The sequence below is a fragment of the Diadema setosum genome, chromosome 13, assembly GCF_964275005.1.
Source record: "Diadema setosum chromosome 13, eeDiaSeto1, whole genome shotgun sequence".
Classification (NCBI taxonomy): domain Eukaryota; kingdom Metazoa; phylum Echinodermata; class Echinoidea; order Diadematoida; family Diadematidae; genus Diadema; species Diadema setosum.
Window position 1 is genome coordinate 26,708,299 of NC_092697.1, and position 27,412 is coordinate 26,735,710.

Below are 27,412 nucleotides of genomic sequence, written 5' to 3' on the forward strand. Positions count from 1 at the left end.
TATTAAGTTTTATATCACAATGATAGACAAGGCAATATACAGTATGTTATACTATATGGTCCACATAAATACACATCACTTCATTCTAGCCCCATCGGCAGCCAGTAAAATTCTTGAATTATATCTCCTGATACGCTGATTTCTCTGTTTGCAATATAATGATTTTGATCCTACAAGTAGCTGCATTAGTCAGAGATTGCATAATGACCAATCACCAGCCAGTATTTATGTTGACCAGTTAATATAATGAATTTCATAGAATCATAACTGAGTCCTACCTGGCGATTCGCCTCGCAGTATGCAGCAACATTGTTGGCCCGCAGGCACATGCCTCCCGAGGTGATGTAGGTGAAGCAGCGGAGGTGGTCACCCTTCTGGTAGACCTTGGACATCTCACCCCTGTGAGCGTTCCACGGCGACATCTCCAAGACCTTCATGTCCAGCTCATTGGTGGGGAGGTAGCTGGAGAGTTCTGTGCAGGTGAAGAAAGAAATCACAAGACACTGCTAAACTTTAAGTCATTATGCCCCCGGGGAAAGTTAGCTGCAGAAATTACAATCTTGTCATCATTTAATAAACAATCTTTGATTTTTGCGCCACATAATATATATCAGAAAAAAACAAATGTGCATGGAACATGCTAATCTCATCAATTTTGCAAGATACCACAAATAAAAATTGCCATGTTGAGATAGAAATATCACCTTTAAGACGCTAAAGACTAGTCCTGAGTATACTCGGGCAAATGTCTATGGGAAATGCGTGCAGACGCAAAAACAGCCTGTCCTCAACAGGTTAAGAATCAGTTACAATATGGCAATTTAGGAGTCTTGGATAGTTCTATGACAGATATAAGAAATATTATAAGGCCAAAAGAGGGCAAGAATGAGAGATAATTTCTTTTTAACCCTACTTAATGAAACATTTAAGTCAAATACATAAATGTTAACCCTGTTTCTCAAGAAAAAATTAACTTCGTTCATTTGCCACATTCAGAAGGTATAAACTTTCTAATCTTTGGACAGATAATAGGATAGATTGAATTTGTTGTCGCACACCTAGTTCAAGTTCAAGTTCAAGTTCATTTATTTGTCTCTCTTCAAGATATATCAACAAAGAATACACCTATTCTTGCAAAAGAAATCAACACATAGTACAGAAATTAGAAAAAAAAAATAAACAAGAATGTGGCAGAGTAGAGTTTGAGAGGAAAGAAAGACGAGGTAGGCTTGGTTGAAGCAGAGCTTGTATTGTAAGGCTCCTCTAAATGATCTTATAGCCTTACCTGGTTGGGAGCTTGGTTTAACTTCCCCTATGGGTGTGTCCTTGTCATCTCCTTTACGGGATGAATTCCTTGAGAACTGCTTCTTGACCAAATATGGGAGCACCTCTCCTTTCAGTGTTGTAAGATTCCTATTATAAAACACAAACACACGCACAAATATTTTATTTTAGGAAAAGGCAAAACTACCTTTGTTTGATATCATTTCTTTCTGCTGTATATTGAATAAATGCACAGTGAAATATTTGGAATCGTATCTCCTGTATTATGGGAGGGGAAGTGTGGGAAATTCTTTCATTACAGTGATCTGTTGATGAAATTGATGTTCTTGTCAAAGAAAAAACAATTTTGTCATGAACTGTCATTTTTTGACGAAATGACTGATTGTGTGACGAAGGAGACCATGCGACACTTGGCGCCCCATACTTAACTATTTAACTAACTTTTCCTCAAAGTTAAGGATCACTGTCTGAATGTAAGTAATGTCGGGCATGTGATCGTGGCACACAAAGAATTGAACAGCAAATAACACCAAAGAATGAGTTGCTTCATTCTGTCCATTATTGCCACACCAGAAAATAAAATGTAGCACACATTTGTTGGAGATGTTTGGACCCAGTCTTTGAAATTGATAAAAATTCCAATGATTTTACAATACAGAGAATGCACTGATGCTTTTTTCTCAAATTTTACATTTCAAATATAATCCAATCTCAAACTTTAATCATGTTACATATTGTTCGTGTCAGTGTTTTTGTATTTGTGAATATTGGGTGTGTGTATGTGTGTGTGTTTATTCTAATTTTCAGGAAAAGTTATTCAAGTTTGCATTACACAGCTTAAATTCATCATGGTGAAGTGTTGTCTCATTAATTGGACACTGCCCTCAAGCAGGACATATAATTGCAGCTGCTAAGATACAAAAATAGAGCAGCCTGATTTTGCTGACTGCAACTTTCTGCACTCTTACCTTCCAAGCTTTGTGTCAGCCAGGAAATCCACAACCCACTTTTTCAGCAGATACATGTGTGCATCAAGTAGTTTTGTTTGAAACTGAATACAAGGAAACCTGCAGGAAAAAACGAGATGAGGGACACAGTCTTTCATCAGAAAACAACACATCATGGTAACAGCAATTGAACAGCTTCATCTGATACACTTTATTAATCAGATGTGAATTCATTATTTAAGCATGAAATATCAACTATTGTAAAAGTAAAAACCTTTGCAGAATCATTTTTTCTTCCTGGGTTGATTTTAATGAACTTCACGTGTTTACATATTTGTGGATGAGAGTATTTCTACACATTGCTTTGATATCTCCCACATTTGTCTTTCATATTCAGGCTACTTGATTAAGTTGAGCACAATATTTTAAAATTTCAGCACAACAAAATATTCTTATGTTTACATTCTTGCACTGAGAGCAGATGACGGATACACCTAACAATGAGATTTTATGTTTCTCCAATCACATACTAGTAGGTCTTTTGTTTTAAGCACTTTACTTCATCTTGACTTCCCACAAAGGTTCTAATTCAATCAGTGATTCAGGATTTACACCCAAGAAGACAGTGTTCACTTACGACAACAACAAAAGATACATATTTCATTGACAAAAGTAACATCTGTATTTTAAGACCCACAGCGTTTTGATGACAAGTTATAATACGGCTGATGCTTGATGGAATCGCAGGTGTAATTATTAGAGAATATGAAGAGTTTGAAAGGCATGTCCAGTGGGATACATTTCCATGGAATTCGTCTGGAGGATGGAATTGGCAAGATCTACTCTTCTGGCACTCACTTTCTCAGTAATGACATTTTTAAGCCAAGATCCACCTCCACGTCAGCCTCTGCAGTCATCAGTAACAACCTCTGACCATTCTCATCTAGACCTATGATATCTCTCTGATCTGTGATGCATGAATTGAAGAACATTACAAAAAGAAATTATGTTTCATTCACTCTAATTCATGTCATATAATTACAACCTGAAGAAAAAACAAACAAACAAACAAAAACTTAAGCAAAAATGACGTTGTGCAACAGACAGAGTTTCAGCTAGCTGGCACAGACATACAAATACATGGCAGCAAAACAACAGCCATGCACACACATTGGTGCCAAATTACCATGATAGTAGTGACTCAGTGTTATTGTGGATTAGTGAGAGTGCTAAAAATCAATACTCTTATTGGGTAGTATGACACCCATCAAATCATCATGTTGACAAATTGCATGATCCTTACTGTCTTACTTTGGTATTGTAACAAAGACCTCATTTCTTTCTCACATTTTGCATAGTACTCTCCATGAATGCTCTTTCTGACCTCAATAAAAAGGTCCTTCTCCACAAATATATGTCATAGTGGTAACGAAGAAAAATTCTGGCATTCAATTTCTGGTTGCATGATTTCATCATATCCCTAAAAAAAATGGCAGACACTCACACTTATATAAACTGAAAAGACACTTCTACACAGTTACTTGAAGCTAGCCCTTTCCCTGGGAGAGCAAGATATACTAGTAAATCTAGGAAATATCATGATATATGTACTTCTGAGGTGACACGGCATTTGCTCCTGTCTTATTTTCTTGAAGGACTTAGGGTTAGGGTTGTGATAGGGTTTTTGGTCTAGTTTGATGTGAGGATTAGGATTAGGTTTAGGTTTGTAGGTAAAAGAATCTACATGTTTGGCTTAGTGAGCAGATATTTAATGGGAACAATTGTTGCAGAAGCAAAAGTCATGGAACCACTTCTGGGGTTGTGGCTAGCATGAAATTTCAAATATTCTTCCACTTCTCACAGCTTCAGGTAGTCTTACTCTCCAAATTTGACACGGCTTATAGCCAGACATCTTCGTTCTTATTTCATCAATCCTTCTCTGAAAGATGTGGACAGGACTCACCTGACTTTCTCTTGGACTTTGTGCCTGGAACAGTCACACCTTCCAGGCCCTGGTCAGCTTGTGTGTGGAGAAGGGCAGTGATGGTCGCATCATACTTCCTGTGGACATCGGCTAAGAGGTGGAGTTTTACATCGGTGATGAGATCACTACTGACCACCAGGACATCAGTCTGTGACATAATGACAAATGTAAGATAAAAAGGCGTTGAGCTCTTGAACACTTGGATGGAAAAAAAAAATCAAGAAAAAAAAATTGGTATTAGCCCACAAATATGACAAATAAAATAGTTAAATTGTCTAAATTTTCCTTGTTTAATCTATCTAGAACTTTGAACCGAGTGGGAAGTTTGTTTCTTATATTAAGAAATTACTGGCCATATTTCTTTTAGCATTGTCTTTCCCTTTGAAAATGAAGGATACATTTTAATCCGCTGAGGACGAAGTCTCGAGTACACTCAGGCAAGTGTCTATGGGAAATGCCTCTTGCAGCAAAATCAAACCGTCCTCAATGGGTTAATACTCCATATTGCCCCTCCCCCTGTAAAGGAAATGACAAGAATTTGGGTGTGAATTTGCTGTGCATATATGACCAGCACAGGCATGGGAGACACACCTTGATCTTGTCCCTGATGTGCCTCAGAGAGTCCGCCGTGCCCCAGTCCTCGTCGCTTGGGATGGTGACGACGTCCAGCTCCAGTTTGATCTCCCCGCAGGACTTCAGTTTCTGCCTCAGGTCCTTTCCGACTGAATCGAGTGTGACGATAATAGCTCCTGGTTAAACAGAGGAGAAAAGAAAAAGAAGAACATTTATGACAACACGCCACTCTAAGAAATCTGTTAAATGGCCAGTTTGTGCTGCTACCATCATTCATAATAAAGGATGCCAAAGCTAAAAGAAAGAGAGATTCACTTCTATTCTATCCACAACTAACATTTCACACAGTTGGTCACACAACCATCCTTGCTAGCTGCTTTGAGAGCATTTGTTCGGTTTGCTCAAAAAAATCTGTTCATTAAATTTCCTCGATGTACACTCAGTCTTTGTTTCATACTTGATAAAAATTGCAGCAGCAGACGCTCAAGACCCCTCCTTACGTTCAAATCCTGCCCGCTCCAGCATCATGATGGGGTACCATATCATGGGATGGTTTCCGATCGGGAGCAGGGCCTTGGGGATGTTGTTGGACAGGTCCGTCATCCGAGAGCCACGGCCTGCAGCCATGATGACCGCCTGGAACTCCATCTTAAAATCTGGTGAAAATGGTGGTCATGTGAAAAATTGAGAGACTACAAAATTAATGTCACTGAATTGCAGATACAAACAACATGAACGTCTTCATGTCAATGTATGGCAATTTGTCAATCAGCTGAACAAGTATGTCTTTAGACAAAAAGTACTAATGAATCCCAAAATATATCTACTGAATAATAAGGCACTATTTAAGACAAGAGCACTAGCACTGAAACACGAAAGAGAGGATGTATTCTCGTTTCAGCCTCTGCTTTGTGGTGAAATAATAGAAAGAAAGGACTGAATTAATTGCCAAATAAATGCTGTCATACATCTCAAATAGTGAAAAATACAGTTTCAGATTCAATGAGTAAGAACAGGGAGGTGGGGGTTCTTATCTCCCTTGTCAGAACAAGACACCTACCAAGACAGTCCAGGAAGACATGACAGGGCCTATAGTTTAACGATTATTGAAATGATGAGTAACTTTAATGGGGTTGTATACAGTTTTGGTTGAGAGCTAATTTCAGTTTTATAACATTTTTTTGTGAGATAATGAGTAACCTCTTATAGAATATGAAAGAGCATGTAATTCCATGAGGAATTCAATGTTTATTTGATTGAAATTGGTTTTGAAATGGCTGAGATATCCAAAACAGAGTGATTCTAATAAAGTGTGGGACCCACATTCTATTATGCACTTGTCAATGTAATGACTCACCCCACTACCCCCGGACATGGGTGCGTCATTTCCTCGTTTGGTCTGTTAAATTTGTGACCCAGGTGTTCGTCATTTTGCCAGCTTTGTCCGTCAAATTTTTGACCGAGGGGTGCGTCAAAATCCCATCATTGTCGGTCAAAATTTTGACCGAGGGGTGCGTCATGGTACGTCACTTGGCTATGGAAAATAACACGCATTATTTTGAACTGAGGGGTGCGTCATGGTACATCACTTGGCTATGGAAAACTGCACGCATTTTTGCACGCTACCAGTACCGGATACACGTACCGCGAGTGAAATTACAGTGAGCGCTTTCCCGCGGCAAGTGAAAATCAAAGTCGGGAAGCGTTTTGGAATAAGAGGGAAAAATGCTTGCCAGAATCTGGCAAGCAAATAATTTAAAAGTCACCCTTTCTCCTTACATTTTCCCTCCAACAAACCCATGAAATCATGCATACTCAATCTCAAACCAGGGACTGTTCAGCGATGTGAAAACAACTTAGTTCTACCTTACTGTTGAACACTTAGTGCCTATTGCATATTGCGTGCGATGCAACACCAACACACATTGCGGTGAGTTGGCTCAGTTGGTAGCGCGTCTGCCTCACGATCACGCGGCCCGGGTTCGAACCCGAGTCTGGACTGAGCAATGTTGTGTGTAAACATACCGTCCCCTCTAGCAAGAGGCAAAACACTCTGTCCCTCCGATAGGACATAAAATGGAGGTCCCGTGTATGAGAGAGCAACAACTCATGCATGTAAAAGATCCCGCTTCATTCATTCATCGCAAAGAGCAGGGTGTTTAACCCGGTGAAGCGGTCTCACCTCACATCCAACTGGACCCCATGGAAGACCAGCTTAACGTAGCTGAATATGGGCTATCCAGCCATCTTGTCAGATGGAAAATGAACAAACAAACAAACAAACAAACAAACAAACATTGCTATCGAAGAAAGTTTGTTTACATTCCAATACAATGTGCGTCTAAATGATGTTCTGTGGTGACAAAGGAAAATTTTTGACAGTAAAAGAAGCGGCAGCAGAAGAAACTGCCTGCCGCATGCCATTTTCTGCTCGCGGGATAGCCCGACCAGCAGACGCGCGACGCTGTTAGCTGTGCGAATCTCTACGTACAGCGACTGGGCTGTATGTAGTTACTCGCGGGAATGCCGCGGCGTGGTGTGTACCTGCGCTGCAGCAGTATGCATCCACCGGACTAGCAATGGTCGCGCACACACAGCGCATAGAATCTGCACACATGTGATTGTCATGTATGGATCGCATGCACAGAATACATACTACTAGTACTGTACGGAATATCGTAGCAGCAGCGTGATGTACGGTGAATGACAGTACAGTGCTTACAGGGCCATGGTAAGGGAAACTTGCCGAAACTTTTACAAATTATGGTTACGAACCAAAAGAAAATGAAATTGCTTGAATAAGACGTATGCAAAAATCGTTTCAGTATTTACGGGGGTGCGTCAAATGTACCGAGGATGTCCATCAAAAAAGTGACCGAGGTGTGCATCACTTTCAACGTGTTGTCCGTCAAAAAAGTGACTGTGGTGTTCGTCACTTGCAGCGTTTTGTCCGTCAAAAAAGTGACTGTGGTGTCCGTCAAAAACCCCGTGTGGTCAGTCAGAAAATGACCATGACGCACCCATGTCCGGGGGTAGTGGGGTGCGTCATTACATTGACAAGTGCATTACGATCGCTTTGTTTTACTTTGTTTTTGGATGTTTCAGTCATTCCAAACCAGATTTTTATCAAATAAACTTTGAATTCCTCTTTAAATGGTATGTTCAGTACTATTTCAGACATAAATGCTGTCTTGGTACCAGTAGGACCTACCGGGTATCTCGCAAAAACTGAAAAGCCCAATTCTCATTCTCATCTCCACCAATACTACTGACTCTGACTATACCATCCATTTTTATACTAATTTCTGAGTATTTCTAAATATTGTACCATATTAAACTCTGCATGTGGAGTCTGCTTTGAACAACTCGACTGCTGATCAGCCCATTGTATTAGCCCTAGAGTTTAAGTAGAACCCTTCACAATGTCGATGATGATGGCATCATAATTCATATGATGCTAACTACACACAGCCGCTGTCGGAAGCGACAGCGGCTGCACCTCTATTCCTTCGCAGACGTTGTCATTTTTCAGTGTGGTCGTGCGACTCCTTCATGAATATCTTTCTTAATCGTGGAAAACTAAAATACAAGGAATTATCGTAATCTATGATAATCATTCAATAATCGTTATGCGATTTTTTGTTTAATTACGTTAAAAACTCACCGAAATCTGTGGCTGAAATCAGGTCTGTAAACGTCCTTATTTGCTTGACTCCTCATCTGCGTGTTATTTGAATGGCATTCACTCTCGTATACTACAACGTAGGTAGTCGGAGAGGTCTCTACGTTGTATTATACGAGAGTGAATGCCATTCAAATAACACGCAGATGAGGAGTGAAGCAATAAGGACGTTTACAGACCTGATTTCAGCCACAGATTTCAGTGAGTTTTTGACGTAATTAAACAAAAAATCGCATACCAATTATTGAATGATTATCACAGATTACGATAATTCCTTGTATTTTAGTTTTCCACGATTAATAAAGATATTCATGAAGGAGTCGCACAACCACACTGAAAAATGACAACGTCTGCGAAGGAATAGGGGTGCAGCCGCTGTCGCTTCGCGACAGCGGCTGCGTGTAGTTAATATGATTCATGCTTGGTAATCCTGGTAAGGCAGAACTACATAGAAATGAATGTATGGGACTGGGCTGACGCAATATGGTGCAAGTTCGATATTTTCCCACCCTACGGTCACTTAACGTTTATCTTTGCCACAAAGTTAAACCCCACATGTTTTCTAGCCTATCTTATCAATCATTAATGACGTTTACCTGTAAGTAAATGTGTACGGGCGGCTCACTTCTGTCGTAAAATGCCTTGATCTTCTGCTTCAGTCAGAGCACATTTCTGGAGATATGAACCCGAACCAGTGTAACGCCCTCTTGTGATAAGTAATAGCGCAATGAGTGAATTCACGTTCCGTAGGATCGGAAAAGCTGAAGCGTATAATAATTCTCAAGACCTACCTGAATTGAAGCGGTAATTCTTCGTCCTCCTTTTCCTCCTTTTTCTCCTCTCTTCTTTTCTTCTTCTTCCTTTCTTCTTCTTCTCCTTCTTCTTCTTCTTCTTCTTCCTTTCTTCTTCTCCTTCTTCTGCTTCTTCTTCATCTTCTTCTTCTTCTTCTCCTTCTTCTCCTCTACGATTGATACTTCCTCTCATTCTCCATGAATCATCATCATGATCTCTGTTTTTGTCATTTTTTCTGCTTCTTCTGCTTCTTCTTGAGTCTTGAATTATGTTTTCCCCTTCTCATTCAGTATCATGATCAATGTCATTCCTGCTCTTCTTCCTCCCGTTCTCCTCCACCTCAGGGCGGATTTTTTTTTTTTTTTTTTTTGAAAGGGGGTTGACACAATGACAATAGGTCATAACAAGCAGAAAAAAAAAGTCCTCTCTTTTTTTGCTAACACTTTCCTCCTTCAATCGGCTCACAAGTAAAAAAGTAAAATAAGATAAAATAAAAGAATGTAATAAAAGTTCTTCACATTTTTGTTCCGTTGGGCTGAGCCTGAGACAGAGACTGTCCTATAGGAACATAGCTACTGTGTGGGTCTGCACACAGTCATGATGGCGTTTTGTTTTTTGTTTTGTTTTGTTTTTTCTGTGCACACCGCAATTTCACTTTGCAGCCCAATTTGGGGGGGGGGGGGGGAGTTAAACCCACCCTTCCCCGTAGATCCGCCACTGCACCTCTTTCTCTTCCGTATTCATCTGACTCATTCCGCCTGGTCCTTCTTCTTTTCCTCTTTCTTCTTAATAACAGTCCTATACATAGATTTCTATCAAAGCGTATTCAAGCTTATCTTTTTCGTGGGTGCCCCTTTTTTTAAACAATAGTTCCATAATAATGAATTCATATGCATATTCTTTTTTGTTTTAATACATTGTACGATCTGTTTTCTATGAATCTGTATCGACACAAAACTTGCGTTATTGGAAATAAAATTTCATTTGAATTGAATTGAAATGGAAAGCATTAGTTTTACAGAAGATCTATCAATGACCCATGCTAGTCAAAGTGGGTGCCCTCTGTCTGACAAAATATTTAATTATGTACTTGAGCATATTCATCCATTTATTTTGTGAGGTGCATATTCCACTTCATTTTAAAAGTGTCGGCAAAGATGACAATGTCAATTTTCCATAATTAACGCATTTAAATCCTGTGTCGGAGGTACTTTGGGACACAGAGTTACTTTATCAAAAGCTAAAGCCATTAACGACCAGACTGTTTGCTCCCTCTCTTAATTCTTAGAAAAAAAGAGGATCAAAATTATATCCCGATATTCTATGTGCTCAACAACGAGGCCTCGTGTCTTAATCTGAATGTTTTATTCGTTTGTTTGTGTTTACGTGTTTGTGTATATATGTTTTGTTTTGTTACTGTGTCTTTTGCCAGTGTTAGCAGAGCAACGAAAGTTGGTGATTTTCACTTGTTGAAAAACAGCGAACAGGGACTTCAGGTCAACCAGTTGATTCATTAGAACTTTAATAAACAAACAAGAACATGCACGTACATGCCTGCTCTTTTTAAAGTGTTTTTTTTTAAAACGAAATTTGCTCTTCATTTGGCGAGTCCATCAGTCCAGTCCAGTCCACGGACAATCACAGTACATGAAGTATATCATACACATCAACATACTACGCAAGCACACATTTCTACTGTTTGTAATAATTTTATTATGGATATAAATGTCACATAGATATCGTTATTACTCTATATAAATCAATAAAAAGACGTACCGACATATTGTAATATAAACTGAATTGAAAACTTTCAACATTGATCTTCTTTCTCTTTTTTTTTTTTACTTCTTGTTTGACGCAGAAGAGAAAACAGGTGTTTTTTTTTTTTTTTTAATCTTGAACCAAATAGTGCTGAAGCGTAGTACTACACAGGCAAAAAAACAAACACAAACAAACATGAAAACTTACCACAAGCCCTCGATGTTTTATGCAAACCCTTTGTATATCAGAGACAGGCAACTAACTCTTCACATCTTTAAAATTCAGCAAATTCACCAAGGGTTACATACCGCCGTCCCTCAATATCTGAGTTTACTACGCTTGAAAAAAAAATCGTGAAAGACTTCTCAATATTCTGCTACACATTGCTTCATGATCTCGTCATTTTTCAAAGAAGCACGAGTCTGTCGAGCAAGATTATACCTATCACGCATCGGTTTCCTTTTCCTCCAACGAGTGGTCTGTAAACTTAGCGAGCAACGGATTCAAAACGACACTTAGTGCGACGAACATCAACATCTTTGCAATAAAAAATAAAGAAATACATCAAGAATCCCTCACTCGATATAACCTACCTATCTCATCAAGTAATGGTGACTTTGTTAGGACCTTCTCTTCATGCAACGTGACTGCAGTAACACTACATGTAACTGCTCTTTCAGAAAGCAGGTGTAAGATTCATCATTGCGACTTGCAAGACAAGTTGCATAACCGGACTTGTATTCTCCTCATGGAGTTGGCGATTCTGAAATGAACATACCGAGCATAATGTGCTGTATACCTATCTATACACGGTAGACGAGTACTTCTACAGAATAAGTTCTTCCAAGACACTGCCAATTTCTTCTTAATATTCACTAATGATCTAGTTCCATATGGGTGCTGTTCATTATTACGAAGGTTCGCTATTCCGAAAGTTCTTTATTCCGAAGGTTCGTTAATCCGAAACACACAAACTCCCTATACCTAGGTTCGTTAATACGAAAATCAAAAAGGGTTCGTTAATCCGAACATTTGTGGCATTATTCCGAAGGTTCGTTATTCCGAAGATTTGTTAATCCGAAAATGAAATTCGGAATAACGAACCTTCGGAATAACGAATCTTTGGACTGAAGAGCCTTCGGAATAACGAACATTCGGAGTAACGAGCTGTAACCGTTCCGTATGTGGGCTCTTCGAGCTCCTCGACCGCCAATCCAAAGGCATGCACGCAATTTTATCAGAAATTCGACACTGAATATTTTGTTTTGGTAATTTTACCTCCCCCTTCAATGCCTCAGGCGCTACCTATCGACTTTTAGTATAATGGGCCGTTATAGTTTAAACGAATGTTGTCAAAAGTTTGATTTGGCCATTCACAAGGAAACACGGAACACTACCCAATGTATATCACTAACTTGTGGGAACCAGTGCGTTACCTTAGCAATCAAAACACTTGATCACAATAAATCGTTAGATATCGTTCCTGATATGCCATTTGATCAATATCGTTGGGTATTGTTACCATGGTTACTGATACGCCATTTGATCATAATCATTGGGTAACTTTGCTCATGCGATATTTGATCATTATGTCGTTAGATATTGTTGCTAATATCAACTTATTCATATCTTTGAATAAATATTTATTTATTATAATATTATGATATAATTATATAATCTAGTATATATTAATCGATTATAATATGATTACAATTAATTTATGATAGCAAATGTTTATTTTATTAATGATTACGTTATTTGATCATGATTATATCCGTGGATATTGTTGGTAACACAATGTACGTCGTGTGATCATATGAACAAATATAGTATTTCTTATGGTGAGATGTATTTGTCAATATTTTCTACCGCAAGCATGGCCGGGACTGTCACTACCATCCATTTCCGATCGTCTTAGCTTCTTCTCTTCGAGATTCTGAAATCACAACCCTTCGGATCCTTTGAGTGTGATTAGCACAGAAAACCCATTTAGTGTTGTACACACTGTCCGAAGTCCCTGGAACAGAAAGTGTTAACTTTATATCATACATGGATAGACTTTACACAACCAACAAGGTTTAAAGACACTGGGTTAAGATTTAGGCCTATCATCTCCTGAGACTATCCTATGCGGATGTCAGCAGCAAAGAGTACAACCTCATACAGCAGGTTTGTCTACAAAGGATTAATATCGTTATACAGTGCACTCCCGTCATAAAGAAGTCCTCGTGACGGGCGGTTTTCTTTCGTTGTATCAAAATTTCGCTATAGGCGCACAGAAGAGTACGTGATAGACGATAATCCTTTGACTTGAATTTTTACTTCGTTGTAACGAGCATTTCGTTATAACCGTGTTCGTTATAACGGGAGTGTGCTGCATTGACATGATTGATATACCACTGTAGAATGTACAGTGAAAAAAACAAAAACAAAACAAAACAAAACAAAAAATGGCCCAAAGAACGTAATAGGCGTTATCCAAAAGGCATCATGGTTACTGAATACAAATCTGTGATGGTCATGATCTCCCCTGTCAGTTTGTCTGTGATGATCTAGTGACGGCTTGTTCAGTTCAGTCCACCTGTTCCGATTGAATGCGCTTCAACACTGGAGTCCAGGATGCGTTAGTTGTTGTTGCTATATCGAACAAACTTTGGGCAAGCTTTCTGGTTGTCAATAGCAACCTCTGTCATAAAGGCATGCATAATTATGATTTGATGAAGTTACAATAAAATTTTTTGTATTTTTGACTCACGAGGATATACATGAATAATGAACAAATTAAAATTAGCACTTCATGATCAGACGCTACGGTCTTGTGGGAGCAACAACCGTAGTGATGTCGTAGTAATACATGTAGCCTGCTTAGTAGTAGCAAAAGGAAAGGTAATGACTGTACTTAAAGGCGCGAAGTGATATCACTTGAGAGAGAAGGTTTAGTGCCCTCCAATACAGACATCACAGGTGTAAAAGGTCCTTTTCTGGAATAAAGGCTAAGGCAAATCTGGTCATGCTTGAAAACATTCGTTTACACTGATGTTCACATTCAGTATGGAACGTGCAGGCGTCGCACATTAACAATATACCAACTCAAATTCATCATCATTATATACCAATCCATGGGGACTAATCAATATGTATGATTTGGTTGAATCTTTCAACAAGGATGGCAGATCCATACGTGTCTAATAACAATGATAATGATGATAATAATACTGAGTAATAAAAGTAATAATGCTTATGATGATTATAATAACAATCATATTTGTGATAATAATGGTAATGATAATGATAAAGATCATTTTCTGTTATATATGTATAATCATTATTAGAGTATTAACCAATTGTATTCCTTTTCCAAAGTCGGTTTCAAATGAACAACAGCAAGCATACACTCATTCAAAGCACGCTTGACTTCAACTCTAGAAGTTTTGTAGATTATATGATGTTATTTGCACGAAACAAATGGTGTTTAGCGGACGATCCTGTTTTGCTATACAGTGTGCTCCTTTAAAAAAAAATGTAACCGAAGTTCAAAGATCAGATATGTCAAGAATACATAGTTTATTCTTGTGAAATGTTTACTACAATACGAAGTAAATCATCAGCTTTAATTTGACACCTTGCTTGCGCCTACATTGTTACGGGTCACAGAGTTAGGGTCCTTCGAAGGTTAAGGGTGCAAAACCTACTTTTTCCAAGTTTTGGTTTGTACGGTACATGTATCCTTAAAGTGCATGAGGGTCATCAACTGCTGGAGAGGGATTTCCAGAGGAGGTTCAACTTTTCAAGGTGGCTCCTTCCTGCGAAACCTTGCTGTTGGCGACGATGCCACACTTACCGTGGACGGGAAAGTGAACACCCATAATGTCATGGAGTATGCGGCTGCAGGACATCCACCAGAGTTCAATTACGACGCAAACACTATATGAGCAGACAAACATGGACCGTGCGGGCTGGCCTGTGTGGAAGTGGCCAAATAATTGGGTCATTCTTCTTCACCAGAAACATGAAAGGTGGAATGTACTTAGACTTGATCAATGAGGACATTGTGTCCCAGCTGGAAGAAAACTTTGAAAGACAGGATTGAGGAGTGTTCCGGCACCTTTGATAGGTACAGGATGGTGCTCCAGCTCACCGTCTTCGAGCTGTCTATGATGAGAGGCTGGAAGAGCTACTTGGCCAATGCATAATAACCTTCAATCATGAGGTGGAAAGGCCTCCACGATCTCCTGACTTCACATCCTGTGATTTTATTTTTCCTCTGGGGACACTTAAAGAGCAGAGAATACACATCCCCACCACGTGATCTGAATGACTTGCAGGCGCGTCTTCGGCATGAGATTGATGTTTTTTGTCATGCTCTCGCAATGGTTAGAACAAGAAGAGCAGTGCGAGACATGCAGCGTCGCTCACAGCTTTGTGTCGACAGGGGAGGTGGACACGTCGAAGGTGTTGGTGCATAAAAGTTAAGGGCTGAATGATGTGCTTACCAGAGATTGTAACTTACAATCATTCGCAAAATGTTAACAGAGGGGATGTCATTCCATTAAAACTTGGAGTGAAAAACAAACGATTAAACCAAAAAAAAAAAGTCACAGAAAAGTTGGTTTCTTACCTTACAAACCAAAAACTTGGAAAAAGAAGGTTTTGTACCCTTCACCTTCGAAAGACCCTAACTCTGTGATCCGTGACGATAGTGACGCAAGCAAGGTGTTTAATTAAACCTGATGAGCCACTTTGTATCTTAGTACACATTTAGTTCACTAAGAATAAACCATGTATTCTTGACATAGCTGACCTTTGAACTTCGGTTACTTTTTTTTAGTAACACCCTGTACATGTGTAGGCCGACTGTGCAAGATGATGTTGACACGTACCGCTGAGCGGTGCTTGTTGGAATACAGTCACCACTATGCCAATGAGGAAATACAATGGTGTGTATGTTCGATGCTAGGAGAGTAATCAAATTGCTCTAGTGTGTGTGGACAAACGTCAGCTAGCAAAGTCAAACAACAATTACGGAGAAAGATTTCGAGGTATACATCCCCATTATGAAAGAATCACAAACAGGTGAAGTGGATTTAGACTAATTTTAGAAATTTTCAAATTAACAATAGTGGTGTTTTTCCGAATAACGACACACGATTCAGTCAATAATTTGTTACCATTTCAAACCTGGAATTCACTCTACTAATCTCACAACTTACAGAACAATAGAGTAACAAAAAAAAAAAAGACAAGACGAACCTGCACCATTTGTGTGTGTGTGTGTGTGTGTGTGTGTGTGTGTGTGTGGGTGTGTGTGTGTGTGTGTGTGTGTGTGTGTGTGTGTGTGTGTGTGTCGTACTGTCTGTACAAAGTCGTTGCAAGTTTTCTTCGCGCACTGTGCATACAGCATTTGCGCTATATACTTCAATCCAACCGCACAATCGTGCCTACTGTTTACCAATCAATGTTATCTGTGCAAGTGAGATCTGCTAGAAGGACATTACTGTGATTGCTGTTTGGACACAAATATTTTATGAACGCGAACATACTTTGGTAATGAATTGGAAAGCAAAACTGGGATTATAGGGGAGTATTGTCGGGGAATGGGAGTGATTGACCCGGGAGCATTTTAGCGTTATTACAACACCCTGTCAACTTGCCTGTGAAATCATGCGCCAGACGGACATCTATCTAACTATGCACATAATATTTTGTTCAAAAATTGTAAATCAACTCCGTTCTATTGAACGAGTTTGTTGTATTGTGGGACGTAATTTCAACCCCCATCCGGAATGACAAGAACGTACCCTTGTTTGAAACCCTACAGAAGTTTAATATACTAGATGGTTCCTTCCTTCATAACGTTCTGGCCCAGGCACTTTATTATGATTATACATAATGATAATACATTGCAGATATTCAATGACCTTTTCCAAACTGGAAACGTTCAACCCAGGCTACCACTGGCGCATATGTGCTGAACGACACCATGTTGATGTCAACTTCCTATAATACCATATGTGTATATACCACTGATACTAGCTGAAGAGGAGCGTTTGATTGTTAACATTGGTAAGTGCCATGACAGGGCTCGATCAATCGGTATAGGCCTAGACCTTGTTGTTGCACGTTCAGCGTGCATCCACTGAATTACGACTCCTTCACAACACATGTAAAATTTTACAATAATGGAGCTTCAAGGTTTTAGGGACACAGCAAACCATGTGCATGTATACCGATTAGAAAAAGAGTGTTGTTGGAAATTGCAATTCGACCACTGACGTATAAGATAGTGTATCTCCCAGTTTAAGTGTAGGACCATTGCGGCATTTAAAGGGACATTCCGGACGATTTTCATAATTTCACATCATGTAGTACATAAATCAACAGCTCCATGTATAGATTCGTGGAATTTGTTGTGGTTCTTGAGCAGAGAAACAAATAAATTGAAAATCTTAAACAAATTACACTGAACAGTGTTGATGACATCAGAGCCTCATATATCTCAGAAATATAGCAGTGCAATTCCATTACAATACCACTTGCTCAACAAGTTCACCTGTGAAGAATCTATGCATGCCTTCTTCTTTTGTTCTGCTCCGTGAGCCCCAACTCATGCATTCTAATGGTGAGGCTGCCATGTCATCATCATTGTTCATTGCAATTTGTTATACATTTTGAAAACATTCTCATTCCTCATCCCAATCACTATAAATTCTGAAACTCTGTACTCAGTTTAACTGATTTATAGTCGTTCAAATGTAAAAGTCTGAAAATCATCCGGAGGTCCCCTTTAAACTTGTTCTCCATAAAAGTCAACAATGTAAAAGTCAATGCAATCGTCGCAAAACTTTTCAGGAAGTAACTGGGAAACCACAATTTGAAACACATATGATGCTGAATCCACACACCACATTCCAGGTTTGTGATTTGCGCTCAGCAGGTTCTTAACATAATTCTCTCTGGACCAGCGTATGGAAATGCCGTGAACATTAATGTATGTAGACATGTACCAAGAGTAAAGATGGGGTTTAAGGGGCAGCCCCCCCCCCCCCCCGTGTCACACAATGGAGAGTATATAGTAGCAGGTGGTAGGTGACACAAGGAATGAAGAATACACTGGAGAATTCCAGGTTACCGATGTTTTTGTGCTGTTCACTTAAAGGAGTTTAACTTGAACTGCGATCAAAGGTCACTACACTGACGGAAAAAAGTATAGCATTCAAATAAAAAAGTGTGAATCACGAAAAGTTAGAGGAATGCAGGCATTTCTTGCGCACGGCATCATTCAACGGTTAGACCCTATATGCATGCGATGAATACATTTTGAAAACCAAACGATACACCCCCTTTACATGGCAACAACAGATGACCACACCTATGAAAATATACAAAGTCTTTCACGACAAGGCAAAAAAGATCATAGTACTTTCGGCAAAGTTAATCTGAATAACATGAATGTTCAGTGAGTTACCTACTGATAAGACACAACAGATAGGGCAGTGCGCGGCTTATTTTCACCAAGGTTTTTCGATTTAGAAAAGCAAAAGTAGATAACAAACAAATTATGTAACTCAGACGAATATACTAGCAAAATAGACTCTGATGATAAACATGAGTGACTCGAATGTGTTCCGACTGACACTGGCTATACAATCAAAGTTTACTGAAATGACCACCATTCGCGTGAAAACTCCGCGTGTGTCAATCAAAGGCACTTTAAACCCAGTCGAAACCAGTCGATATGTGTATCATTCTCCGCAGCGAAAAGAAAAGCCTCAGCTTTGATTGATATCTCTGACTCGTAGTCGAGAGCAAATCTTCGATATCACCGTAATGTTCACGCACTGCGATGTTGATGTGGATGATTAAGAACATCAATAAAATCCTCACAAGCCGTCTCTACTATCATAAAGCTGTCGGCGTCTTTGGCATTTTGGCGTTACTGTTTATGCAGAAACTCCTCAGGTGAGATGAAGTTTTCCGGGTAACCAGCCTGGGTATTTGATATTGTTATGCCATAGACCGGATAGGGATATTAACTTCTAGTATCTTAATCCATTATTGCACAAATATCATTCTCTACCTAAAAGTCTGCTCGATTAGACCTCTCTAGGTATAAAACACAAAGAAAAAGATAATCACTTCATTAGAAAAAACTGTGACCGCTGGTCGATTGCACTACTGGCAGCAATTATGGCAGATACAGTCCGTTTTCTGCCTGATCTCTACGTAAAGACAAGTGTGTTTCCTTCGCTGTCTTGTCTTGTTTCGTTTCATCAAAAGGGGGCGCACTGAAATATCATTTGCGCGATGAAGACGGGAAGCATTATCATTCTGAATTGTCAAGTTGTAGTTCCAGGAGAGGTTTCAGTGAAGATCATAGTTTTTGTGAGGGTGTTGGAGGGAATGTGAGCCTGCTTTGAATTAGGCGGGACTCGTTTTCTGCAGCTCTTGCACCTCCCCGCCAACCGTCCTCTCACAGACTCTGCCATCATTGTCTAAATGGTCCAAATCCGCCTGTCGGTCTAGATTCTTTTGCTCTTAATAAACTGTGTATTGTATACACAAAAAGAAAGATCAATGCTGACGAAAAAAGAGAAACATCAGCGTCCACTTGTTTACTAAAAATCTACCGGATACTCTGGCCAGACGTCAGACATAGTGACATTCATACATTTGTCCGTCGTCGCCGATATCGATTTGAAAAAACGTCGACGCCTGCATCTCGTCCATTGGGTTCATGTCGACAGAATGTCCCGAAATGGCGAACATGTTTTCGTTCTGGTGTGGGTGCGCCATTCCAAACTGTCCATGCTCGTCATATCCGTCCTCCTTGGAAGGTTTTCGGCTCAGCACACCCGTGCCCGTCGTGGCGCGTGTGCTGTACTTCGTGACGCTTCCGCTTGACTTGCTGGCGATCACCGAGGCGTCGAAGTCGTCGGCGGCCTCGAAGTCGCGCGAGACGGCCCTTTCGAAGGAGAAACCATTAGAGATGGCGCTGCCGCTCTGTCGGTGAGAGATGACGGGGTTGTCGTCCCTCATCAGGTAGCCGTTGGCCGTCGTGCCGTTGCCGTTGCCGTTGCTGGGCGCACCACAGTGGTTCACCGCGGGGGTTCCGTTCGGCTGCTGCGGCAGCATGTGGCGTGAGTCCGCCTGGTCGTGCGCGGCTGAGACGGTGAGGTAGAGTGGGGTGAAATGTTTCAGCTGCACTACGCGCTCCCCGTCGCGGTAGTGTACGATCTCGGTATTAGCACCACATGACTGCACGCATGCATGACCTGCCATAATATCCAGAGAAACAGACGTCAATGCAATCGAAAATATAAACCAAATCTCTCTGTCTTATACAATATGTTATAGTGCAATACACAAGGACATTTTTTGGTGGTATTGACAATCGAGACATTCAGTCATTTTCATCCATTCATTTACATTGTGAATGTAAGTCAGTTAAGATATACACCCTGGTGACCAAGTTGCCATTGTTTTGTTTTAGGTCGAACGCTGCGATTCGAATTGGTTAGAAATTCACGTGTATTTCCTTCCTTTTTTACGTATAACAGGAGCAAAATTTTGTTTAGATAGCGGAACGTGCTAGCTTATTTTGTTTATTCGGGAAAACTGACATCCGTTATTTACTCTCAGAGTAATGGAAATCTATTGAGACCACACCAAAGGACGACTGTGGCTATGAAGGTGGATGAATGGTGGGTAAAAAGCCTTTGAATTTCACTATCTTCAGTTCTAAATCATTGTGACTACATGGTTAATGTTGTAATGGTGACGATGTTGATAATGATGATAATTATTATCATCTTCTTTGTCGTTATCATCATCATGGTAGATGTTCGTCAGAGGTGTGCATGGTAGGGTTCTTTTTCTCTCTCTCCCTGTTTTCTTTCTCTCTCTCTCTCTCTCTCTCTCTGCATATATATATATATACACACACACCAACACAAATACTTATATACTGTATTGCTATGTATGATATGTGTCTGTTTTTAGTACATTTGTGTACACATACAAAAATTACATACCCATGATATCTAAAGAGAAAAGTGACGGAAGAAGAGAGATTGAAAAAAAAAAGACCAAGAGAAGAGTCCCCTGCCACTAATTTTTCTTCATCAAACTCACCATAATTCAGTTCTCTACTTTTCCCCCGCGAGTCTTTGAAAGGAACGTTGCCAATGGTAACGGGAAAGGAGATGTTGAGTTCCGGCTTCTCGTCTACGATCAATGAAATCTGGAGCAATGAGTTGATGTGAGAAATTTGATTATCAGTTGTGAAAAAAAAATCCAAGATTCAATGTGAAAATGAAAATTAAGCAAAAATTTCTCAAATTTGGAATTACACTATATTCAACATTTAATGGTGAAGTGTAGTCTTTGAATCCATGTAAACCTCACAACATAGTGAAGCTCATTGTTTGTTCGTTTGTTTTTAAAGTATCGCTATTTCAGTATAAATCAAAATTATATAAGTCATTTAACAGTGTTCCACGATATGACTTCGACACGTGCAAATATCGATATTTCTGAATGTATTCTGAGCTTCAGATAATTATACAGTCATTTACAATTGTCCTAAGAATAATAGTAATTGTGTAATAGCCATTACAATCAGCAATATCTATTAGCCGACCACATTCATCGGTTATCGATATGTTGCATTTGCAACTTATTCTTCCTAGGGGACAATTTGACAATTAAGGTTGTTATCCTCCAAATTCTATGGTTGCTTATGACGAACAAAAGCCTCTTCAGAAAAAGGTGAATCAGTAATCCTATGCGTTCAGAGTGAATCGATGGCACACGTAGTTTCCGCGTGCAAAGGCTTTAGATACTAACTTGCCTGATGGCTGGGCAGCTCCATTCTTTACAACAATGGACTGTGCTGATAGCATACAACAATGTTTACATACTTTATTATGCATTCATCGATAGATAGATAGATATACACAGATACAGACAGACCGACAGGTAGGTAGAAATAGATAGAGAGAGAGAGAAAGAGAGGAAGAGAAAGAGAGAGAGAAAGAAAGAAAACAAAGAAAACAAGAAAGAAAGAAAGAGAAAGGGAGAAAGAGCCTGGCCAAAAACAGTAAGCATTAGAATTTACCATAAATAACCATGTTTGTGTGTGTCTGTTGTGGTTTATGCTCAAATTGGCGTCAGAGAAAATTGACAATCGTCTAGCATTCCTTAATAACCAATAAAACAATACCAACAACAAAATGCCATGGTTTACTTGTCAGGGATTAGCCAAAACACAACATACATGTGAAAATAATAGTTGAAGCAGCAGATTGGCCGCATCAATAGAACATAGTAATAACAATGAGTAGCGGTATGGTTTAATCAGTATTTTAGTTTAATCAGTATTTATAACAGTCATAATGGTGATAACAACAATAAGGTAATATAACTTTTATGATTATGTAATTATCGGTTTTATGTGATATAGAATATCTGTTATGTACATAGGGAAGTGGAGCGCTCACCTCAATGACGTAACGAAGGGAGATGAATCGGGTCTCGATCGATGAGGGCACTATAGGGATCTGTAACATCCGGGCAGTTTGCAGGCAGTACTCTTGGTCGGGCAACACACAGGGACTGCTGTAGCTGAGGATCTCGTACGAGCCGGCCTTGGTCACTCGCTTCGGCACCTCGGCAACGAACGTCACATTCTGCCAGCGAAATTACAGTGAAAGATATGAAGATAGATAGATAGATAGATAGATAGATAGATAGATAGATAGATAGATAAATAAATAAATAGAAAGAAAAACAGATTGATAGACAGGTTTGATTTTACTCGATTTGATTTATTCATTCTCTATATGGCATCATTTACAATTCAAACATTATTATGATACTCACTATAGCTAGTTTCTACAATTACAACAATTTTCATTACACATACATCTGTGACATAATTACAGATAAAAAGATAGATATAGAGGGGAAAGCTAAATATAAGTAGTAGAACAGCACGGCAGACGATCGAGACTGGATGTACGATATCTGTGTAGTAGAGTCTTCTGACACTTTACTCCATACTCGAAAAAAAAATTGTTGCATAATCTGAAGCGACACTGCGACTGAACAATATTTATTAACATACATCAGGTGTGTGTCAAGGTAGTCATATGAAGCAAGATTATATAGGACATGGTCTTAGACTTCAATGACCAACAACAATATTGTGTCTTTTGAGTGGGTACCTCCATTTTGTGTGTGTGTGTGTGTGTGTGTGTGTGTGTGTGTGTGTGTGTGCAGAGTGTATAAACACGATTGTATAGTACAGCTGTATGGTTCTCCTTTTTTTTTTTGTACTGATCATATTATACGTTGTTATTCCTGGCTGTCTGTATATACATGTGACAAAATGCATGTCAATTTTCACATATTTCCTTGTACTTTCTGTTAAAAAAAAAAAGTGATAATAAAGTTTGAATTTGAATTTGAAACAAATTACACCAAACATGTACGACAACAACAAGCAAACGAGAACTAAAAAGCCAAAATGCATAGAGCCCAAACCTGCGCACTGGAGTGACATATATAACGTACCTGTATGAATTTGACACCAAGTCTCATGACCTTGTCCGAGTTGTTCTCCAGTCTCGTCTTGATGTTCACGTACTCCCCGGCGCAGTAGGCATTTCGCTGCATCTCGGCTTTCAGTGCTATGGGACCGCTGGATCGGAAACAGCAGCGGAGCAACGTCTTGCGGTCACTCGCGTTGAGAGTTTTCTAAAAGGGAGTCAGCGAAATTGCAGGGTTGTGAGAGAAAACTCTTCCCAGTGACAACGGCATGATTGTGACATCAATTTTGAATAACGGAAGGGAGCATGGAAACAACATAATCAGAGGAAATCGAACAGAGTTGAATAAAAGGCTGACAGTTTATAAAAATGCATGTCGCGACAGCATAGCCATGCAATTTCACTTTACAATATATATGGAATAACAATAGATATGGGTGATTGATATTACAGGCACCTGAACTGATGTATGATATCACTACTCAAGATAAGGTTTGGAATGCCTGTAACCATGGTGACGACCAGAAACTTGGAGGGAATTGCTGGCTGGAATCAGCGTAATCTTTTTTTTTTCCTAATATGTGTCTGTGTGTGCGCGTGTCAGTCTGTCTGTCATGCACATGGGCGTAAATCCCGGGGGGGATGGGGGGGATATATCCCCCCCTGAAATGGAGGAGGGGGGGATGGCCTGTACAATCATCCCCCCCCTGAATTTTTAGGAAAAAAATGGAGGAAGCGGAAATGTGATTGTAACAATTTTGACATAATTATTGCATGACGTTTGTACGCCGGCCTTCAGACAGGTAACATAGCTGAACAGTATTCTATCTTGTAGGAAAATGTATACATAATTTTCTCATGCGCTCGCTCGCTTCGCTCGCTCACGAAGAAAGTAACATCGACATACAATCACTGTAAGGTATGGCTCAGACGTTGACAACGTCAAATAGTATAGGCCTACATGTAAACATGCTATGACGCGAGTAACTGGGGACCATCTGCAAAATATGTACGAAAACAAACAAACAAACAAACAATAACAAAAACTATATCGTCATAATTGAACCCCTTCCATTTCCTGAATCATTCCTGAGAAACGGCAGTGACTGATTACTCAGTCAGGATACATCTATGGGCATTCCCAGGGAAGATCAGGGGCGTCAAATCTATCTCGGGGGGGGGGGGGGGGGCAAAGGGGCATTTGCCCAGCCCCTTTGGAAGTGTTTAGGCAGACAAATCATTTATCCCCCAAGCAATTCCCGAGATGAGGACAAATCTCGAACTTTCTTAATGGAAAATTGTCCAAATATCCCTAGAACTATGCATCAGATCGTTGTATTGCAATCATAAGCATGCAAAAGCTCCGCTAGACAGGATCCCTTTCGATAAACTTTGTACACTTTTGACATTGACGTATATATCCCTAATTCATCAAAGAGTGTGCAGCAGATCTTTCACTTAACAAAAGCACCCTCATATGCAGAGGCGTCGATCGGGGGGGGGGGATGGTTCTCCCATAAAGTGGGACAAACAAAAGCGAAAAATATAGCTACAAACGGCAGTTTTTGGAGTGTAAAATATCAACATTTTAAAGCTCGCTCGCTCCGTTCGCTCGCATTCAACCATAATGCCATTCTCCTGATGTTGCTGCCAGTGACTGACAGCAGTTTTCGGCCGGTGCGCCCCCCTCAATTTCCAAAGCGAAAAATATAGCTACGAACGGCAGTTTTGGGACTGTAAAATGTGAAAATTTTGAAGCTCGCTCGCATTCAATCATTATGCCATTCTCCTGATGTTGCTGCCAGTGATTGACAGCAGTTTTCGGCCGGTGCGCCCCCCTTAATTTCCAAAGCGAAAAATATAGCTACGAACGGTAGTTTTGGGACTGTAAAATGTGAAAATTTTGAAGCTCGCTCGCTTCGCTCGCTCGCACTTAATCATTATGCCATTCTCCTGATGTTGCTGCCAGTAATTGCCAGCAGTTTTCGCCCGGTGTTTTCGCCCGCTCCCCTTTATTTCCAAAGTGAAATAATACAGCCACAAACGGCAGTCTTTGGACTGTAAAATGTCAAAATTTTCAAGCTCGCTCGCTCCGCTCGCTCGCATTTAACCGCTATGCCATTCTCCTGATGTTGCTGCCAGTGATTGCCAGCAGTTGCGCCCGGTGCGGCTCCCCTTAATTTTCAAAGCGAAAAAGTATAGCTACAAACGGCAGTTTTTAGACTCTAAAATGTCAGAATTTTCAAGCTCGCTCGCTCCGCTCGCTCGCATTTAATCGCTATGCCATTCTCCTGATGTTGCTGCCAGTGATTGCCAGCAGTTGCGCCCTTTGCGGCTCCCCTTAATTTTCAAAGCGAAAAAGTATAGCTACAAACGGCAGTTTTTAGACTCTAAAATGTCAGAATTTTCAAGCTCGCTCGCTCCGCTCGCTCGCATTTAATCGCTATGCCATTCTCCTGATGTTGCTGACAGTGATTGACAGCAGTTGTGCCCGGTGCGGTCCCCCTTAATTTCCAAAACGAAAAATATAACTACGAACGGTAGTTTTTGGACTGTAAAATGTGAAAATTTTGAAGCTCGCTCGCTTCGCTCGCTCGCATTTAATCATTATGCCATTCTCCTGATGTTGCTGCCAGTAATTGCCAGCAGTTTTCGCCCGGTGCGCCCCCTTTATTTCCCAAGCGAAAAAATACAGCCACAAAGGACAGTTTGGGGGACTGTAAAATATCAAAATTTTCAAGCTCACTCGCTTCGCTTGCTCGCGTTTATTCGTTATGCTATTCTCCTGATGTTGCTGCCAGTAATTGCCGGCAGTTGCGCCCGGTGTGTCCCCCTTAATTTCCAAAGCGAAAAAATACAGCCACAAACGGCAGTCTTTGGACTGTAAAATGTCAAAACTTTCAAGCTCGCTCGCTCCGCTCGCTCGCATTTGACCGCTATGCCATCTCCTGATGTTGCTGCCAGTGATTGACAGCAGTTGCGCCCGGCGCGGCCCCCCTTAATTTCCAAAGCGAAAAAGTATAGCGACAAACGGCAGTTTTTAGACTGTAGAATGTCAAAATTTTCAAGCTCGCTCGCATTTAATCGCTATCAAATAGCGGCCATTCTCCTGATGTTGCTGCCAGTGATTGACAGCAGTTGCACCCGGTGTGCCCCCCTTAATTTCCAAAGCGAAAATATAGCTACAAACGGCAGTTTTTGGACTGTAAAATGTCAAAATTTTCAATGCAAAAAGATTTATACCCCCCCCCCCCTCGTTTGCTTCGCTCCCTCACATAACCGCTCCTCCTATATATTTTAGGTCAAATCCTATCTACGCCGGTGATAGGCCCCATTATTTAGTAGGCCTTCACAGTGATGTCGCACAGGCGGAGCAAGAGCTGAAATACCACGATTTAGTCTTTCAATAATATATTGTGAATATTTCATTTTCTTATTTTTCTTTTAAGAAAAGAAAATAAAATTTTCACCAAAAGTGTGCACCAGATCGCTGAATTTCAGGTCTGAAAATGCAAAATCTTCCTCGTGTGGGAGAGGGATACCCCCCCCCCCTACACACCCTCCCCCCTTTCGGTCGCTCCGCTCCCTCTCACAGATATTCAAAAAACAAAAAAATGTCTTCATACTTTTAAGGTCTGATTTTCCGCCGAAAGTCATCTGACAAGCAAAAAAAAAAGCAACAAGAACAAAAAGTCTTCATATTTTTGCTGCCACTTTCCTCCCACTTTATATTTCATGCAAAAGAGTGGGACATCCGGTCCCTGTAAAGTGTGTGTGTGTGGGGGGGGGGGGGGGGGGGGTTACCAAGCTTCTTTCCCCCCCCCCCCCCCCCCCCTCCCCA

At 40.2% G+C, this 27,412-nt stretch overlaps 2 protein-coding genes across 2 annotated transcripts in view; both read right to left on the reverse strand.

Moving 5' to 3' along the window:
- LOC140236817 (translation initiation factor eIF2B subunit gamma-like) overlaps window positions 1-5,436 on the reverse strand; it is a 38,253-nt gene extending 32,817 nt beyond the window's left edge. Inside the window, exons 1-7 of the mRNA XM_072316754.1 lie at window positions 5,289-5,436; window positions 4,807-4,964; window positions 4,195-4,363; window positions 3,090-3,198; window positions 2,253-2,351; window positions 1,286-1,413; window positions 279-472 (exon numbers count right to left, since the gene is read on the reverse strand). Of these exons, the coding sequence (XP_072172855.1) occupies window positions 279-472; window positions 1,286-1,413; window positions 2,253-2,351; window positions 3,090-3,198; window positions 4,195-4,363; window positions 4,807-4,964; window positions 5,289-5,436 (1,005 nt within the window). The remainder of the gene's footprint in view (window positions 1-278; window positions 473-1,285; window positions 1,414-2,252; window positions 2,352-3,089; window positions 3,199-4,194; window positions 4,364-4,806; window positions 4,965-5,288) is intronic.
- Window positions 5,437-19,669: 14,233 nt separating this feature from the next.
- The window catches only part of LOC140237326 (arrestin domain-containing protein 2-like), a 31,352-nt gene continuing 23,609 nt past the window's right edge, over window positions 19,670-27,412 (reverse strand). Inside the window, exons 4-7 of the mRNA XM_072317264.1 lie at window positions 23,597-23,779; window positions 22,522-22,710; window positions 21,155-21,263; window positions 19,670-20,295 (exon numbers count right to left, since the gene is read on the reverse strand). Coding sequence (XP_072173365.1) covers window positions 19,670-20,295; window positions 21,155-21,263; window positions 22,522-22,710; window positions 23,597-23,779 — 1,107 coding nt within the window. The remainder of the gene's footprint in view (window positions 20,296-21,154; window positions 21,264-22,521; window positions 22,711-23,596; window positions 23,780-27,412) is intronic.